The sequence below is a fragment of the Crinia signifera genome, chromosome 7 (genome assembly GCF_055691185.1).
Source record: "Crinia signifera chromosome 7, ASM5569118v1, whole genome shotgun sequence".
Taxonomy (NCBI): domain Eukaryota; kingdom Metazoa; phylum Chordata; class Amphibia; order Anura; family Myobatrachidae; genus Crinia; species Crinia signifera.
In genome coordinates this window covers 11110458-11127205 of record NC_139223.1, presented here as the reverse complement: position 1 = coordinate 11127205, position 16748 = coordinate 11110458, and the positions used below count along the sequence as shown (strand labels likewise).

The window sequence follows — 16748 nt, the reverse complement described above, 5'->3', positions numbered from 1 at the left end:
CCTGCAGCCGGAGCGATCCTCAGTCTCCCACGTGATGTGCGCGGGACCGGATGTCAATGAAGGTTTTCATTAGGTTAGGGGTTAGGCACTAAGGGGGTAAAGTTATGGTTAGGTTGTGATGGGGGAAGGGTTAGGTACTAAGGGGGTACAGTTAGGATTAGGTTGTGATGGGGAGAGGGTTAGGAGTTAGGCACTAAGGGGGTACAGATAGGGTTAGGCTGTAATGGGTGGAGGGTTATGGTTAGGCACTAAGGGGGTATGGTTATGGTTAGGCTGTGATGGGGGGAAGGTTAAGGGTTAGGCACTAAGGGGGTACAGTTAGGGTTAAGTGGTGATGGGGAGAGGGTTAGGAGTTATGCACTAAGGGGGTACGGATAGAGTTAGGCTGTAATGGGTGTGGGGGGGTACGGTTAGGGTTAGGCTAAGATGGGTGGAAGGTTATGGTTAGGCACTAAGGGGGTACAGTTAGTGTTAGGCTGTGATGGGGGAGGGTAAGGCACTAAGGGGGTATGGTTACGGTCAGGCTGTAATGGGGGAAGGTTAGGCACTACGGGGGTACAGATAGGATTAGGCTGTGATGGGGTTAGGGATAGGAACTAAGGGGGTATGGTTAGGGTTAGGCTGTGATGGGGTGAGGGTTAGTGTTAGGTTGTGATGGGGTGAGGGTTAGGCACTAAGGGGGTACAGTTAGGGTTAGGAGGAGGGTTAGCCACTAAGGGGTATGGTTATGGTTAGGCTGTGATGGGGAGAATTAGGCACTAAGGGGGTACGGTTACGGTAAGGCTGTCATGGGGGAGAGTTAAGGGTTAGGCACTAAGTCGGTTGGATAGGGTTAGGCTGTAATGGGGGGGAGGGTTAGGCATTAAGGGGGTATGGTTAGGGTTAGGCTGTGATGGGGGGGGGGTGGTTAGGGGTTAGGCATTAAGGTGGTGCAGTTAGGTTTAGGCTGTGATGGGGGAGGGTTAGGGATAGGCTGCAGTTAAGGAGGCGGTGTCTATCCAATAATCCACACCCCTCGCAGAATGACAGAGCCCTGGCTCCCAGCAGCAGATACTCATCTCACAGCCGGTTCTTCTGTATCATCAGCTGAGTCCCGGTGAGCTGTACTCCTCCCTTAACTCCAGAAACTAGGCAGCTAGGTAGGATATTCATATATAAATGTCTGACACATCCAGAACATCTTACCTCCAGATAGTCCAGCTCTGTAGTCCTCAAATTGGCATTAACATTGAATATCTGGAAATTAGAGATTGCAGACATTGTGATAAATCATATACAGACTTCCCATAAAGACTCCCCATAGAGACTCATCACACAGACTCCCCATAGAGACTCATCACACAGACTCCACATACAGACTCCTCATAGGGACTCATTACACAGACTCCCCATAGAGACTCCCCATAGAGACTCGTCACACAGACTCCACAGAGACTCGTCATACAGACTCCCCATAGAGACTCAACACACAAACTCCCCATAGAGCCTCCCCATAGAGACTCATCATACAAACTCCCCATAGAGACTCCCCATAGAGACTCAGCACAAAGACTCCCCATACAGACTCGTCATAGAGACTAGTCACACAGATTCCAAGTAGAGACTCGCCACATAGACTCCCCATAGGGACTCGTCACACTGACTCCCCATAGAGACTCGGCACACTGACTCTTCATAGGGACTCCCCATAAAGACCGGTCACATAGTCTCCCCATAGAGACTAGTCACACAGACTCCCCATAGAGACTGGTCACATAGACTCCTCATAGAAACTTGTCACACAGACTCCCTATAGAGAATGGTCACACAGACTCCCCATAGAGACTCATCACATAGACTCCCCATAGAGACTCATCACACAGACTCCCTATTGAGACTGGGCACACAGACTCCCCGTAGAGACTCGTCACACAGACTCCCCATAGAAACTCATCACATAGACTCCCCATAGAAACTCATCACACAGTCCCCCCATAGAGACTCCCCATGGAGACTCATCACACAGACTCCCAATAGAGACTCACCACACAGACTCCCCATGGAGACTCATCACACAGACTCCCCATAGAGACTCATCACACAGACTCCCCATAGAGACTCTGCACACATACTCCCCAGAGAGACTGCCCATACAGACTCCCCATAGAGACTCGTCACACAGACTCCCCATAGAGACTCATCACACAAACACCCCATAGAGACTCCCCATAGAGACTGCCCATACAGACTCCCCATAGAGACTCGGCACACAGACTCCCCATAGAGACTCCCATAGAGACTCGTCACACAGACTCCACATAGAGACTAGTCACAGACTCCCCATAGAGACTCATTACACAGACTCCCCATAGAGACTCGTCACACAGACACCCCTTAGAGACCCCCCATACAGACTCCCCATAGAAAGCACATAGACAGAACATGGAGCTAGTACCAGGTAGGAGCTGAGCAGCATGGACAGCGCGGAGAGCTTGATGCTGGTTTCTCGGTCACTCTCTATATCCAGCGACCCCTCTGTGTCCAGGACAAACACGGCCATCTGTGGAGGAAGGACACAGAGTCATATACTGTACATACGGACACGCTCGCCAACACTAGATGTATATACAGCACCAATAAATATATTATCTGGATGTATTCTTTTTATTTATTCTTTCTTTATAACTTTAAAAAAAGAAACCTGTATTACATGAGGTCCGGCCTCTTTTTTCTTTCTTTTTTTTTTTAAATCTAATAATTTGGAGAACATCATACAGAGGAAACTGTATCATTTGTGGGCTACATGCAAACGCAGCCAGTATTCACCCTGCACAGAAAACATGGTTACTTGCTTTTTCTTGCTTTACTACCAAAAGAGAATCAGGCCCTCAATGCCTGATAATAAGGCTGGTTTCACACACTCCGGCTCCTGTCGGACGGTGAAATCCCGCACGGCCAGGGAGCCGTGCCGCACACAGTAATTGTGAATGGACACTATTGTGTCCATTCACACGGGACGGTCACGGCCCGGCCGCACGGCTGCAGCCGGATCCCGCCACTGGAAGGGACGGCTGCCGGGCTGTGGCCATCCCCTCCATGATAAACTAGTGTGTGCTGCACGGCTCCCTGGCCGTACGGGTTTTAGCCGTCCGGCAGGAGCCGGAGTGTGTGAAACCAGCCTAAGGCTGATAACTCCTCCAATGCACCTCCCCCAGCATAACCAGCTCCCGGCTCTTTCATCCAGCCCTGGTTTCCAAAATATGGTCTCCTGAATTTCAAGAAACAGCACCAGGCTCTTGAACCGTTCCTAGTGCTAAAAATACAGGGGACAAAAAATAGGGCTCCCCCATAATTAAGCAACCAACACCAGAATCCAGGAGCCGGCAGTGCAATGCCACAGCAGAGGGACACATATTACCATCACTGTAAGTGTGTCAGTGAGTAATGAATACACATGTGCACATACTGGGTGACCTGGGAAACGTATAAATGAGTAATGTATACATCTGTGCAGATACTGAGAGACCTGGGAAGCATATTAATGAGTATTAAACACACCTACACACCAACTGGGTGACCTGGGGAGTGTGTCAGTGAGTTATAAATACACCTGTGCACCTGCTGGATGAACTGAGAAGCGTGTGAATGAATAAAGAATACACCTGTGCACCTAATGGGTGAACTGAGAAGCGTGTCAGTGAATAAAGAATACACCTGTGTACCTACTGGGTGAACTGAGAAGCGTGTCAGTGAGTAATGAATACACCTGTGCACATACTGAGAGACCTGGGAAATGTATAAATGAGTATTAAATACACCTAAGCACCAACTGGGTGACCTGGGGAGTGTGTCAGTGAGTAATGAATACACCTGTGTACCTAACGGGTGAACTGAGAAGCGTGTCAGTGAGTAATGAATACACCTGTGCACCTAACGGGTGTACTGAGAAGCATGTCAGTGAGTAATGAATACACCTGTGCACCTGCTGGGTGAACTGAGAAGCATGTCAGTGTGTAATGAATACACATGTGCACCTGCTGGATGAACTGAGAAGCGTGTCAGTGAGTAATGAATACACCTGTGTACCTGCTGGGTGAACTGAGAAGCATGTCAGTGAGTAATGATTACACCTGTGCACCTAACAGGTGAACTGAGAAGCATGTCAGTGAGTAATGAATACACCTGTGCACCTGCTGGATGAACTGAGAAGCATGTCAGTGAGTAATGAATACACCTGTGCACCTGTTGGATGAACTGAGAAGCATGTCAGTGAGTAATGAATACACCTGTGTACCTGCTGGGTGAACTGAGAGCATGTCAGTGAGTAATGAATACACCTGTGCACCTGCTTGATGAACTGAGAAGCATGTCAGTGAGTAATGAATACACCTGTGCACCTGTTGGATGAACTGAGAAGCATGTCAGTGAGTAATGAATACACATGTGCACCTGCTGGGTGAACTGAGAGCATGTCATTGAGTAATGAATACACCTGTGCACCTGCTTGATGAACTGAGAAGCATGTCAGTGAGTAATGAATACACCTGTGCACCTGCTGGGTGAACTGAGAAGCATGTCAGTGAGTAATGAATACACCTGTGCACCTGCTGGATGAACTGAGAAGCATTTCAGTGAGTAATGAATACACCTGTGTACCTGCTGGGTGAACTGAGAAGCATGTCAGTGAGTAATGAATACACCTGTGTACCTGCTTGATTAACTGAGAAGCATGTCAGTGAGTAATGAATACACATGTGCACCTGCTGGGTGAACTGAGAAGCGTGTCAGTGAGTAATGAATACACCTGTGCACCTGCTGGGTGAACTGAGAAGCGTGTCAGTGAGTAATGAATACACCTGTGTACCTGCTGGGTGAACTGAGAAGCATGTCAGTGAGTAATGAATACACCTGTGTACCTGCTGGGTGAACTGAGAAGCATGTCAGTGAGTAATGAATACACCTGTGTACCTGCTTGATTAACTGAGAAGCATGTCAGTGAGTAATGAATACACATGTGCACCTGCTGGGTGAACTGAGAAGCGTGTCAGTGAGTAATGAATACACCTGTGCACCTGCTGGGTGAACTGAGAGCATGTCAGTGAGTAATGAATACACCTGTGCACCTGCTGGGTGAACTGAGAAGCATGTCAGTGAGTAATGAATACACCTGTGTACCTGCTGGGTGAACTGAGAGCATGTCAGTGAGTAATGATTACACCTGTGCACCTGCTGGGTGAACTGAGAGCATGTCAGTGAGTAATGAATACACCTGTGCACCTGCTGGATGAACTGAGAGGCATGTCAGTGAGTAATGAATACACCGGTGTACCTGCTGGGTGAACTGAGAAGCATGTCAGTGAGTAATGAATACACCTGTGCACCTGCTGGATGAACTGAGAAGCATGTCAGTGAGTAATGAATACACCTGTGCACCTGCTGGGTGAACTGAGAAGCATGTCAGTGAGTAATGAATACACCTGTGCACCTGCTGGGTGAACTGAGAAGCATGTCAGTGAGTAATGAATACACCTGTGTACCTGCTGGGTGAACTGAGAGCATGTCAGTGAGTAATGATTACACCTGTGCACCTGCTGGGTGAACTGAGAGCATGTCAGTGAGTAATGAATACACCTGTGCACCTGCTGGGTGAACTGAGAAGCATGTCAGTGAGTAATGAATACACCTGTGTACCTGCTGGGTGAACTGAGAGCATGTCAGTGAGTAATGAATACACTTGTGCACCTGCTGGGTGAACTGAGAAGCATGTCAGTGAGTAATGAATACACCTGTGCACCTGCTGGGTGAACTGAGAAGCATGTCAGTGAGTAATGAATACACCTGTGCACCTGCTGGGTGAACTGAGAAGTGTGTCAGTGAGTAATGAATACACCTGTGTACCTGCTGGGTGACCTGAGAGCATGTCAGTGAGTAATGAATACACATGTGCACCTGCTGGGTGAACTGAGAACCATGTCAGTGAGTAATGATTACTCCTGTGTACCTGCTGGATGAACTGAGAAGCGTGTCAGTGAGTAATGAATACACCTGTGTACCTGCTGGGTGAACTGAGAGCATGTCAGTGAGTAATGAATACACCTGTGCACCTGCTGGGTGAACTGAGAAGCATGTCAGTGAGTAATGAATACACCTGTGCACCTGCTGGATGAACTGAGAAGCATGTCAGTGAGTAATGAATACACCTGTGCATCTGCTGGGTGACCTGGGAAGCGTGTCAGTGAGTAATGAATACACCTGTGCACCTACTGGGTGAACTGAGAGCATATCAGTGAGTAATGAATACACCTGTGCACCTGCTGGGTGAACTGAGAGCATATCAGTGAGTAATGAATACACCTGTGTACCTGCTGGGTGAACTGAGAGCATGTCAGTGAGTAATGAATACACCTGTGCACCTGCTGGGTGAACTGAGAGCATATCAGTGAGTAATGAATACACATGTGTACCTGCTGGGTGAACTGAGAAGCATGTCAGTGAGTAATGAATACACCTGTGTACCTGCTGGGTGAACTGAGAGCATGTCAGTGAGTAATGATTACACCTGTGCACCTGCTGGATGAACTGAGAAGCATGTCAGTGAGTAATGAATACACCTGTGCACCTGCTGGGTGAACTGAGAAGCGTGTCAGTGAGTAATGATTACACCTGTGCACCTGCTGGGTGAACTGAGAGCATGTCAGTGAGTAATGAATACACCTGTGCACCTGCTGGGTGAACTGAGAAGCATGTCAGTGAGTAATGAATACACCTGTGTACCTGCTGGGTGAACTGAGAAGCATGTCAGTGAGTAATGAATACACCTGTGCACCTGCTGGATGAACTGAGAAGCGTGTCAGTGAGTAATGAATACACCTGTGCACCTGCTGGGTGAACTGAGAAGCATGTCAGTGAGTAATGAATACACCTGTGTACCTGTTGGATGAACTGAGAAGCATGTCAGTGAGTAATGAATACACATGTGCACCTGCTGGGTGAACTGAGAAGCATGTCAGTGAGTAATGAATACACCTGTGCACCTGCTGGGTGAACTGAGAAGCATGTCAGTCAGTAATGAATACACCTGTGCACCTGCTGGGTGAACTGAGAAGCATGTCAGTGAGTAATGAATACACCGGTGTACCTGCTGGGTGAACTGAGAGCATGTCAGTGAGTAATGAATACACCCGTGTACCTCTTGGCTGAAGTAAGAAGCATGTCAGTGAGTAATGAATACACCTGTGCACCTGCTGGGTGAACTGAGAGCATGTCAGTGAGTAATGAATACACCCGTGTACCTCTTGGCTGAAGTAAGAAACGTGTCAGTGAGTAATGAATACACCTGTGCACCTGCTGGGTGAACTGAGAGCATGTCAGTGAGTAATGAATACACCTGTGTACCTGTTGGATGAACTGAGAAGCATGTCAGTGAGTAATGAATACACATGTGCACCTGCTGGGTGAACTGAGAAGCATGTCAGTGAGTAATGAATACACCTGTGCACCTGCTGGGTGAACTGAGAAGCATGTCAGTGAGTAATGAATACACCTGTGCACCTGCTGGGTGAACTGAGAAGCATGTCAGTGAGTAATGAATACACCTGTGCACCTGCTGGGTGAACTGAGAAGCATGTCAGTGAGTAATGAATACACCTGTGTACCTGCTGGGTGAACTGAGAGCATGTCAGTGAGTAATGAATACACATGTGCACCTGCTGGATGAACTGAGAAGCATGTCAGTGAGTAATGAATACACCGGTGTACCTGCTGGGTGAACTGAGAAGCATGTCAGTGAGTAATGAATACACCTGTGCACCTGCTGGATGAACTGAGAAGCATGTCAGTGAGTAATGAATACACCGGTGTACCTGCTGGGTGAACTGAGAAGCGTGTCAGTGAGTAATGATTACACCTGTGCACCTGCTGGGTGAACTGAGAGCATGTCAGTGAGTAATGAATACACCTGTGCACCTGCTGGGTGAACTGAGAAGCATGTCAGTGAGTAATGAATACACCTGTGCACCTGCTGGATGAACTGAGAAGCGTGTCAGTGAGTAATGAATACACCTGTGCACCTGCTGGGTGAACTGAGAAGCATGTCAGTGAGTAATGAATACACCGGTGTACCTGCTGGGTGAACTGAGAAGCATGTCAGTGAGTAATGAATACACCTGTGTACCTGCTGGATGAACTGAGAAGCATGTCAGTGAGTAATGAATACACCTGTGTACCTGCTGGGTGAACTGAGAAGCATGTCAGTGAGTAATGAATACACCTGTGTACCTGCTGGGTGAACTGAGAAGCGTGTCAGTGAGTAATGAATACACCTGTGCACCTGCTGGATGAACTGAGAAGCGTGTCAGTGAGTAATGAATACACCTGTGCACCTGCTGGGTGAACTGAGAAGCGTGTCAGTGAGTAATGAATACACCTGTGCACCTGCTGGGTGAACTGAGAAGCGTGTCAGTGAGTAATGAATACACCTGTGCACCTCTTGGCTGAAGTAAGAAGCATGTCAGTGAGTAATGAATACACCTGTGCACCTGCTGAATGAACTGAGAAGCATGTCAGTGAGTAATGAATACACCTGTGCACCTGCTGGATGAACTGAGAAGCATGTCAGTGAGTAATGAATACACCTGTGTACCTGCTGGGTGAACTGAGAAGCATGTCAGTGAGTAATGAATACACCTGTGCACCTGCTGAATGAACTGAGAAGCATGTCAGTGAGTAATGAATACACCTGTGTACCTGCTGGGTGAACTGAGAAGCATGTCAGTGAGTAATGAATACACCTGTGTACCTGCTGGGTGAACTGAGAAGCGTTTCAGTGAGTAATGAATACACCTGTGCACCTGCTGGGTGAACTGAGAAGCGTGTCAGTGAGTAATGAATACACCTGTGCACCTCTTGGCTGAAGTAAGAAGCATGTCAGTGAGTAATGAATACACCTGTGCATCTGCTGGGTGACCTGGGAAGCGTGAACTGTTCGGTGTCCTGAGGACAGAGTTTGAGAACCTATTCATAAGGGATAAGTAGAATGGGGTAGAAGAAATCAGCTGTCATGGGGAATTTGGCGTGGCACATACATGTCAGCCTTTGTCAGTAACACAGAGAATGTCGGTACTTATGTATTATCTGGGCTCCCATGTTAAATGCACCCCATTTTTTCATACCCCTACTATCCAACTACGCATGGAGTTGATTTTATATAGTGTGGTGAGCGCAGCGAGCCCCGTAACGGGACGTGGTCTCATAAGAAAAACGGGAGCCCAGATAATAAATAAGTACCAGAATGTCTTTTATATGACTGCTTTCCTGTTTTCAAGTTATATTTATTGTATATCTTGTCATGGAGGCGTAACTGATCTATGAGATAATGACACAGTCTCACCTTGTCCCCGTTCCTCTCCAGGATGAACGGTTTGCTCCACACCCAGATCCCCTTGGTCAGACTGTCCGTTCCAGTTGAGCATGCAAACCCTGTGAGGGGCTCATTATGTTCCCCCAGGCTGACCGGCTGCCCTGTCTCCTATAGGGGAAAATACAACAATTATTTTATTTACTTGATTTGCTATTATCACAAATACTGTGCATGAGAATGCAGCCATTGTAACTTATACCCCTGTTGTAACTTATACCCCCTGTTGTAACTTATACCCCTGTTGTAACTTACACCCCCTGTTGTAACTTATACCCCTGTTGTAACTTATACCCCCTGTTGTAACTTATACCCCCTGTTGTAACTTATACCCCTGTTGTAACTTATACCCCCTGTTGTAACTTATACCCCCTGTTGTAACTTATACCCCTGTTGTAACTTATACCCCCTATTGTAACCTTTACCACCTGCTGTAACTTATACCCCCCTGTTGTAACTTATACCCCTGTTGTAACTTATACCCCCTGTTGTAACTTATACCCCCTGTTGTAACTTATACCCCTGTTGTAACTTATACCCCCTGTTGTAACTTATACCCCCTGTTGTAACTTATACCCCCTGTTGTAACTTATACCCCTGTTGTAACTTATACCCCCTGTTGTAACTTATACCCCTGTTGTAACTTATACCCCCTGTTGTAACTTATACCCCTGTTGTAACTTATACCCCTGTTGTAACTTATACCCCTGTTGTAACTTATACCCCCTGTTGTAACTTATACCCCCTGTTGTAACTTATACCCCTGTTGTAACTTATACCCCCTGTTGTAACTTATACCCCCTGTTGTAACTTATACCCCTGTTGTAACTTATACCCCCTGTTGTAACTTATACCCCCTGTTGTAACTTATACCCCCTGTTGTAACTTATACCCCTGCTGTAACTTATACCCCCTGTTGTAACTTATACCCCCTGTTGTCACTTATACCCCTGTTGTAACTTATACCCCCTGTTGTAACTTATACCCCCTGTTGTAACTTATACCCCCTGTTGTAACTTATACCCCTGTTGTAACTTATACCCCCTGTTGTAACTTATACCCCTGTTGTAACTTATACCCCTGTTGTAACTTATACCCCCTGTTGTAACTTATACCCCCTGTTGTAACTTATACCCCCTGTTGTAACTTATACCCCCTGCTGTAACTTATACCCCCTGTTGTAACTTATACCCCCTGTTGTAACTTATACCCCCTGTTGTAACTTATACCCCTGTTGTAACTTATACCCCTGTTGTAACTTATACCCCCTGTTGTAACTTATACCCCCTGTTGTAACTTATACCCCCTGTTGTAACTTATACCCCTGTTGTAACTTATACCCCCTGTTGTAACATATACCCCTGTTGTAACTTATACCCCCTGCTGTAACTTATATCCCTGTTGTAACTTATACCCCTGTTGTAACTGATACCCCTGTTGTAACTTATACCCCCTGTTGTAATTTATACCCCTGTTGTAACTTATACCCCCTGTTGTAACTTATACCCCCTGTTGTAACTTATACCCCCTGCTGTAATTTATACCCCTGTTGTAACTTATACCCCCTGTTGTAACTTATACCCCCTGTTGTAACTTATACCCCTGTTGTAACTTATACCCCCTGTTGTAACTTATACCCCTGTTGTAACTTATACCCCTGTTGTAACTTATACCCCCTGTTGTAACTTATACCCCCTGTTGTAACTTATACCCCCTGCTGTAATTTATACCCCTGTTGTAACTTATACCCCCTGTTGTAACTTATACCCCCTGTTGTAACTTATACCCCCTGCTGTAACTTATACCCCCTGTTGTAACTTATACCCCCTGTTGTAACTTATACCCCCTGTTGTAACTTATACCCCTGTTGTAATTTATACCCCCTGTTGTAACTTATACCCATGTTGTAATTTATACCCCCTGTTGGACATATACCCCCTGTTGTAACTTATACCCCCTGCTGTAACTTATATCCCTGTTGTAACTTATACCCCTGTTGTAACTGATACCCCTGTTGTAACTTATACCCCCTGTTGTAACTTATACCCCTGTTGTAACTTATACCCCCTGTTGTAACTTATACCCCCTGTTGTAACTTATACCCCCTGCTGTAATTTATACCCCTGTTGTAACTTATACCCCCTGTTGTAACTTATACCCCCTGTTGTAACTTATACCCCCTGTTGTAACTTATACCCCCTGTTGTAACTTATACCCCTGTTGTAACTTATACCCCCTGTTGTAACTTATACCCCCTGTTGTAACTTATACCCCTGTTGTAACTTATACCCCCTGTTGTAACTTATACCCCCTGTTGTAACTTATACCCCCTGCTGTAATTTATACCCCTGTTGTAACTTATACCCCCTGTTGTAACTTATACCCCCTGTTGTAACTTATACCCCCTGTTGTAACTTATACCCCCTGCTGTAACTTATACCCCCTGTTGTAACTTATACCCCTGCTGTAACTTATACCCCTGTTGTAACTTATACCCCCTGTTGTAACTTATACCCATGTTGTAATTTATACCCCCTGTTGGACATAACAGCAAATTACGGGGTGAAGCAGTTCTACCCGGTAATTTGTGTAGTGTGAAGGGGTCACCAGTTGTGCAGCCATGGATTGCCCCCCCCCCCCCCCTTGCGGGCTTGCTACGCTCGGCACACTATTTCATTCCCCCTCTATGGGTATCGTGGGTGAGATCCAGGCACAGATCAGTGAGGTCCCTTGGGGAGTGGGGACCCCTGCAAAAAAGAGGTCCCCTCCAAGCCTCTCCTGTCCAGGGCTGAAGCCCGGGGCTATCCGGGCACCCCTTGGCGGGTATGGTTTATGGGGTCTACAAGAAGATGGTCGACAAATATTGGGTTGACACCATGAGGTTGACAAGCTGTAAGGTCGACATGGGATTAGGTTGACACAGGTATTATGTCGACATGGGAAAGGTCGACAGTCAAAAGGTCGACATGGGATTTTTTGTGGTTTTTTTTACCCGAATGTCGACACAGTCGACATGGACACTGAAACGTAGCACCGCGTCCCCTCGTATGGTTCATTGCGCTCGCCGGCCACCACCCACAAGGGAGATCTGCTCGCAGGGCATGCGAATGAATGATACACAGTAACATCCATTCACAGCCTTGTGGGATCCGCCCACACCGTCTGATGGCCGGCGACCCATATAAAAATGACTCTGAAGTCACTCATATAAGCGTGGACGCATGGGGGGAAGTGGGAACGGCCATGAAACGCTGGGTGTTCCCATATGCTAATGGACCAGCCCGGTGCCCCCCCGCCCCCATGTCCCCCCCACGCCCTCTGACCACAAAGATGGGTGTGTGCACAAAGTGCACACATTGGCCCTGTACGAATGCACGCAGGCCAACGAACGAACCTGAACAAGGTCCTTAGATTCATGTTGCTCCTAGACAGGGGCTGCAGTGTATAAAAATGACTGTGACACCCCCCCCCCCCACACACACACAAAGCACCACCAGGGGGGGTTTCCCACAGTCACCATCTCTCACCAGGCTGTGAAGCGCTCTCAGGATATAGTTCATCAGAGTGGATTTGCCCCAGCGCTTCTCCCCGATCACACAGATGAGGCACACCGGGTAACCCGCAATCTCTCCGGCCAGGAAACAGCTCTGTACTGCGGAGTCATCTACCTGCAGCCGGCCCTCGGGATCAGTGTACACCAGCTGAACAGCAGACGCGGCCGCCTGGTGACAGAAGACCGATAGATATGATATATCCTGGGTGTATTATTATCAGTGTATGGAGGGTCCTACTTTGCAGAAATCTGTTCACTAACTAAAACATTCTCTGTCCCATCTGTGCCAGCAACACATCAAAGAACCTGTATTTAACCCTTTGAGTGGCCACATCTCTGTAAGAGATGTGAAAAGTATCCGCCAGAAATCCCAGCATCGCTCACATTTGTTATATAAATTCAAATAAAAAATGTCGTGTAAAAAAATGGATTCTATTTTCTAGATAAGGTAACATTACCGGTCATTATGATGAATAAATACGTTTTATTGTTTTGCACTCCTATTTTTTACAAATTGATTTGGCACTCAAAGGGTTCCTTAACCTTAACTAAAATCTGCAATCTCTCTCTTGCTACTGGTACTTTTCCTTCTTTACTCAAACGTGCAGTGATTACTCCTATTCTGAAAAGACACAATTCTGACCCTAACTTTCTAACTATCGTCCTACCTCTCAGCTCCCATGCCTCTCTAAGCTACTGGAGAGACTTGTCTACTCTCGCCTCACACACTTTCTTAACTCTCAAGCCCTATTAGACCCGCTTCAGTCAGGCTTTCGTTCCCAACACTCCACTGAGACAGCACTGACTAAAGTGGTGAATGATCTGGTAACTGCCAAGTCTAGAGGCCATTACTCACTACTTATTCTTCTAGATCTTTCTGCTGCATTTGACACTGTGGATCACACTCTTCTCATACAAACACTGCACTCCATAGGTCTTAATGATACAGCCATTTCCTGGTTTACATCTTACCTATCCGATCGCTCTTTCAGTGTTCCCTTCTCTGACTCTACCACCTCCTCACTAACTCTGTCAGTTGAAATTCCGCAAGGCTCAGTCTTAGATCCTCTGCTTTTCTCAGTCTATACTTCCTCTCTTTCCAAACTAATCAGCTCTTTCGGATTTCAGTATCATTTATATGTAGATGAAATCTATCTATTAACCCCAAAGTTGTCACCAGTGGTTTTGGGCCGAGTCTCTGAATGTCTCTCTGCCATCTCATTTTGGATGTCTTCTCGCCAACTCAAACTCAATATTTCCAAAACGGAATTACTTATATTCCAACCAACCAAGAACAGTTACCATCCTGATATCTCCATCATTGTTGACAACTCGACAATCTACCCTACCCCATTGGCTCATTGCCTAGGGGTCACCCTCGACTCCGAGCTGTCCTTTGTTCGCCACATTCAATCTGTCACCAAATCATGTTACATGCATCTAAAAAACATATCCAAAATACGACCATATCTCACACAAGACACTACTAAATCTCTTATCCATGCACTCATTATATCCCGCATTGATTATTGCAATAGTCTCCTAACTGGTCTTCCCAAGAACAGACTCTCACCACTACAATCCATACTAAATGCTGCTGCTAGGCTGATCTTCCTTGCAAGACGCTCATCGTCCGCTTTGCCAGTCCCTCCATTGGTTTCCTGTATCTTACCGTATTCAATATAAAACACTTCTACTCGCATATAAAGCTATTAACCATACTGCACCAGCATATATCTCTGCACTTATCACAAAATATCTCCCATCTCGGGCACTCCGCTCTGCACAAGATCTGCGTCTCTCTTCTGCACGGATCACCAGCTCCCATTCACTATTACAGGACTTTTATCGGGCTGCTCCCATCCTATGGAATGCCCTTCCACGCACAATAAGACTCTCCACTAGCCTCCAAACATTCAAGCGTTCCCTGAAAACTCACCTCTTCAGACAAGCCTATCATATTTATAAACCACACACATAACCCTCTGAGGCACTTATGTATTATATAGCTTCCCTTCTGGACCTGCAAGCTATGCTATTACTTGTGCATATCCTTGTGTTTCCCTCCTATGTCCCTATAGATTGTAAGCTTGCAGCAGGGCCCTCCTACCTCCAAGTCTGTCTGTTGTTACCCAGTTTCTTTTATCACTGTCTATAATTGAAAAGTGCAATGGAATCTGCTGCGCTATATAAGACACTGTAACGGAATCTGCTGCGCTATATAAGACGCTGTAACGGAATCTGCTGCGCTATATAAGACACTGTAAGGGAATCTGCTGCGCTATATAAGAAACTGTAACGGAATCAGCTACGCTATATAAGGAACTGTAACGGAATCTGCTGCGCTATATAAGTCACTGTAACGGAATCTGCTGCGCTATATAAGACACTGTAACGGAATCTGCTGCGCTATATATGACACTGTAACAGAATCTGCTGCACTATATAAGACACTGTAATGGAATCTGCTGCGCTATATAAGTCACTGTAACGGAATCTGCTGCGCTATATAAGACACTGTAACGGAATCTGCTGCACTATATAAGATGCTGTAACGGGATCTGCTGCGCTATATAAGACGCTGTAACAGAATCTGCTGCGCTATATAAGACACTGTAATGTAATCTGCTGCGCTATATAAGACACTGTAATGGAATCTGCTGCGCTATATAAGACACTGTAACTGAATCTGCTGTACTATATAACACACTGTAACGGAATCTGCTGCGCTATATAAGACACTGTAACGGAATCTGCTGCACTATATAAGATGCTGTAACGGAATCTGCTGCGCTATATAAGACACTGTAACGGAATCTGCTGCACTATATAAGACACTGTAACGGAATCTGCTGCGCTATATAAGACATTATAACGAAATCTGCTGCGCTATATAAGACACTGTAACGGAACCTGCTGCGCTATATAAGACGCTGTAACGTAATCTGCTGCGCTATATAAGACACTGTAACTGAATCTGCTGCACTATATAAGACACTGTAATGGAATCTGCTGCGCTAAATAAGACGCTGTAACGGAATCTGCTGCGCTATATAAGATGCTGTAACGGAATCTGCTGCGCAGCGCTATATAAGACATTGTAAATAAATAAATAAATAAATAATATGCATTGCACAATACCATTCTTTCTTGATTGGCCCGTTCTTCTTTGGCAAGCTGGACCTTCATTACCAGATGTTTGAGCCGATAGGCCGGTATGAGCTGGTCCTTGGGACAGACAGTCCGGCACTCTGGGCAGAGGTGCCCTTGTGGCTGCGCGGTGGCCCAGTAGGCAGTGATACAGGCTCTGCAGAAGGTGTGCCCACAGGCGATGGACACCGGGTCAGCGAGCTCCTGGAGACACACGGAACACGTAATATCCTCCTCTAGCGTGCAGACGCCAGCAGCCCCTTCCATGACAACCCTAATACAGATATATATATATATATATATATATATATATATATATATATATGTCCAAATGGCGGGTGGCACTCTGCTTCCAATAATGAATGGGCGACACAAGGTGTGTAGTCAACGTTTCAGTGATCTTATCACTTTTATCAAGACATAAAGCAGTGTATTACAAACAAAACATATATAGACATACTCACAAACTAGTGCACCTCTCACCAACCACGCACGGTATTTAATCTTTCGTCCAGAATACTGACACCTGCAGAAACCAAGGTATTGAACCTAGGTTTATCCTTCGTGCCAACCCATAAGACCAATGATTTCCAAGATAAAGTTGACTTGTTCAAATTCAACCGCAGAATCAAGCTTAAAGAATTCTACAAA

The 16748-nt window shown here is 46.2% G+C and overlaps 1 protein-coding gene across 1 annotated transcript in view; it reads right to left on the bottom strand.

The window, feature by feature from the left end:
- Nucleotides 1-16364, bottom strand: part of LOC146021063 (RING finger protein 112-like) — a 54019-nt gene extending 37655 nt beyond the window's left edge. The window contains exons 1-5 of the mRNA XM_083154864.1: nt 16089-16364; nt 12922-13116; nt 9368-9505; nt 2435-2539; nt 1186-1236 (exon numbers count right to left, since the gene is read on the bottom strand). Coding sequence (XP_083010990.1) covers nt 1186-1236; nt 2435-2539; nt 9368-9505; nt 12922-13116; nt 16089-16364 — 765 coding nt within the window. The remainder of the gene's footprint in view (nt 1-1185; nt 1237-2434; nt 2540-9367; nt 9506-12921; nt 13117-16088) is intronic.
- Nucleotides 16365-16748: the final 384 nt, after the last annotated feature.